Raw genomic sequence first — 1927 nt, 5'->3', positions numbered from 1 at the left:
CGTACTAGTAACACCGTACTAGTGACCAATGTACTAGAGATGATATAGTCCATTATTGAAAAGTGGATATATTGTGGAAAAATAAACAATATATTTATACATACATATATACATACATACATACATACTCTCATGAATACAGACGGGGTATCAATTGTCATAAGGCATCTTAATATAATGTTATGGTACCCCTAAATACTCTCTCTCTCTCTCTCTCTCTCTCTCTCTCTCTCTCTCACACACCTCAAGGCCCAGGTAGTTGACGTCAGGTACAGAATGACACACGGCTGGCTGGGCCACGTCAGGAGCATCGAGGAGATAGAGTAGTGGGTCATCAGTGAGAGTCCTAGTGGGCCACAGGAGGAAGATGAGGGCAGAGGGCAGGTCTGAGGGGCCCCTGTTGGTGACGTCATACACATGGGTGACCTGGGGGCCGATCTCTCTCTCGTGGGTGATGCTGCCCTCCTCACCCACCAGGCCCATCCCGTAGAGCGAGGCGTTGTAGTCAAAGGGTCCGTCTGGCCACGATATCCTGTAGGAGAGGGAGAGTGTGAGTGTGTGGTGGTGGTGAGGTTAACTTTCGGATCAACAGAAATATTCACAAAAACATAATTATTTTTCCCTTATCTCATATATATATAACCTAACCTAACCCCATAGAGACTCACCCCTTAATATCAATGAGGGTCTTGACGGTGACCGGGAGGGCGAGGGCCATGTGGTTGTCGTAGGTGTTGAGGTCGGCCTCGGGGTTGGTGGAGGTCGCCCTCACGTGGAACTCTAGGGCTGTGTCGTTCACCTGGTCATGCTTAGGTTGGAACACCAGTTCGAGGCTCACGTTCGTCAGTGCTGGCAATGGGTTGCCCATGTCGCACACCACCTGCGGGGTACACAGACTATTGTGTGTACTTGTGTTTACACCTACATTTACACCTGGACGTTTGTATACACGTACATGTACACCTAAAAGTTTACTAATGGGTTTGTATTGTTTGAGAGTCTGCACTCTAGTGTTCATTATATTCTGTCTCTCTCTCTCTCTCTCTCTCTCTCTCTCTCTGTCTCTCTCTGTCTCTCTCTCTCTCTCTCTCTCTCTCACATTTTTGTCTGGCCTAATGTCTCTCTCTCACACATACCTTCTCTCTCTCTCTCTCTCTCTCTTACACACACACACACACACACACACACACACACACACACCTCCTCTAGGTCGCCCTTGGTGTTGGAGGAGCAGATGGGGGTGACATCCACGGCGGTGTTGGCCAGGAGGAGGAACTTGGTGAAGGCGGCGCCCCTGGGGACCTGCACCACCAGCTTGGCCTCGAAGGCGTCGTCCCCGGCGTTCTGGACTCTGGCCGTGGCCACAAGGTCCTTCTCAGACCCCAGCACATACTCCCCAGCATCCCTGTGTGTAGATATAACAAGTGTGAGGTGAGGTGAGGTTAGCCTAGGTTAGTTTTTTTCTTTTTTTTTCTTTTTACGGGAATTAGCCCAACCGGGCACAGGTCGAACGACCCACAACGGGGCCTAGGGGGCGAAAAAATAAGAACAGAAAAAATTTCAAAATAGAAAAGAAAAAGGTTATATTAATCTACACCACGAAGATGCCGGAAAACCAGCTTTTTAAAGTGAGACAGATTGTATGAGTATGGAAACACAGAAGAAGGCAGAGCATTCCACAGTTTGGCTGTGTGAGGAAAGAGTGTTACGAGCCCACGGCCTTGCCGGCGGTACACAGGATGCCAAATCCACCGAACATTGCCCGTTAAAGTACCTGTAAAAGAGAGAGAGAGTGAAGTAACATTGTGGTGAAGAGAAAGGGAAGAAAGATTGTCAACTAAAGGAGGAGAATTAATAAGACGAAATGCCTTTGATTCCACCCAATCTAACAGTTGGACAGAAGAAGAGCCACCCCAGATGTGAGAGC

At 48.4% G+C, this 1927-nt stretch overlaps 1 protein-coding gene across 1 annotated transcript; it reads right to left on the bottom strand.

Moving 5' to 3' along the window:
- Positions 1-243: 243 nt before the first annotated feature.
- On the bottom strand, positions 244-1405 carry LOC121867359 (integrin alpha-PS2-like; the record flags this gene model as incomplete). The annotated part of the gene is made up of 3 exons (XM_042367279.1): positions 244-532; positions 669-880; positions 1201-1405. Coding segments are annotated over 3 exons (706 nt in total), but the record flags the coding sequence as incomplete, so codon positions are not given.
- Positions 1406-1927: the final 522 nt, after the last annotated feature.

The sequence above is a fragment of the Homarus americanus genome, unplaced genomic scaffold (assembly GCF_018991925.1).
Source record: "Homarus americanus isolate GMGI-L3 unplaced genomic scaffold, GMGI_Hamer_2.0 scaffold58139, whole genome shotgun sequence".
In the NCBI taxonomy this organism is placed as follows: domain Eukaryota; kingdom Metazoa; phylum Arthropoda; class Malacostraca; order Decapoda; family Nephropidae; genus Homarus; species Homarus americanus.
The sequence above is the reverse complement of the archived record's forward strand: the minus strand, read 5'-3'. Positions and strand labels throughout refer to the sequence as shown.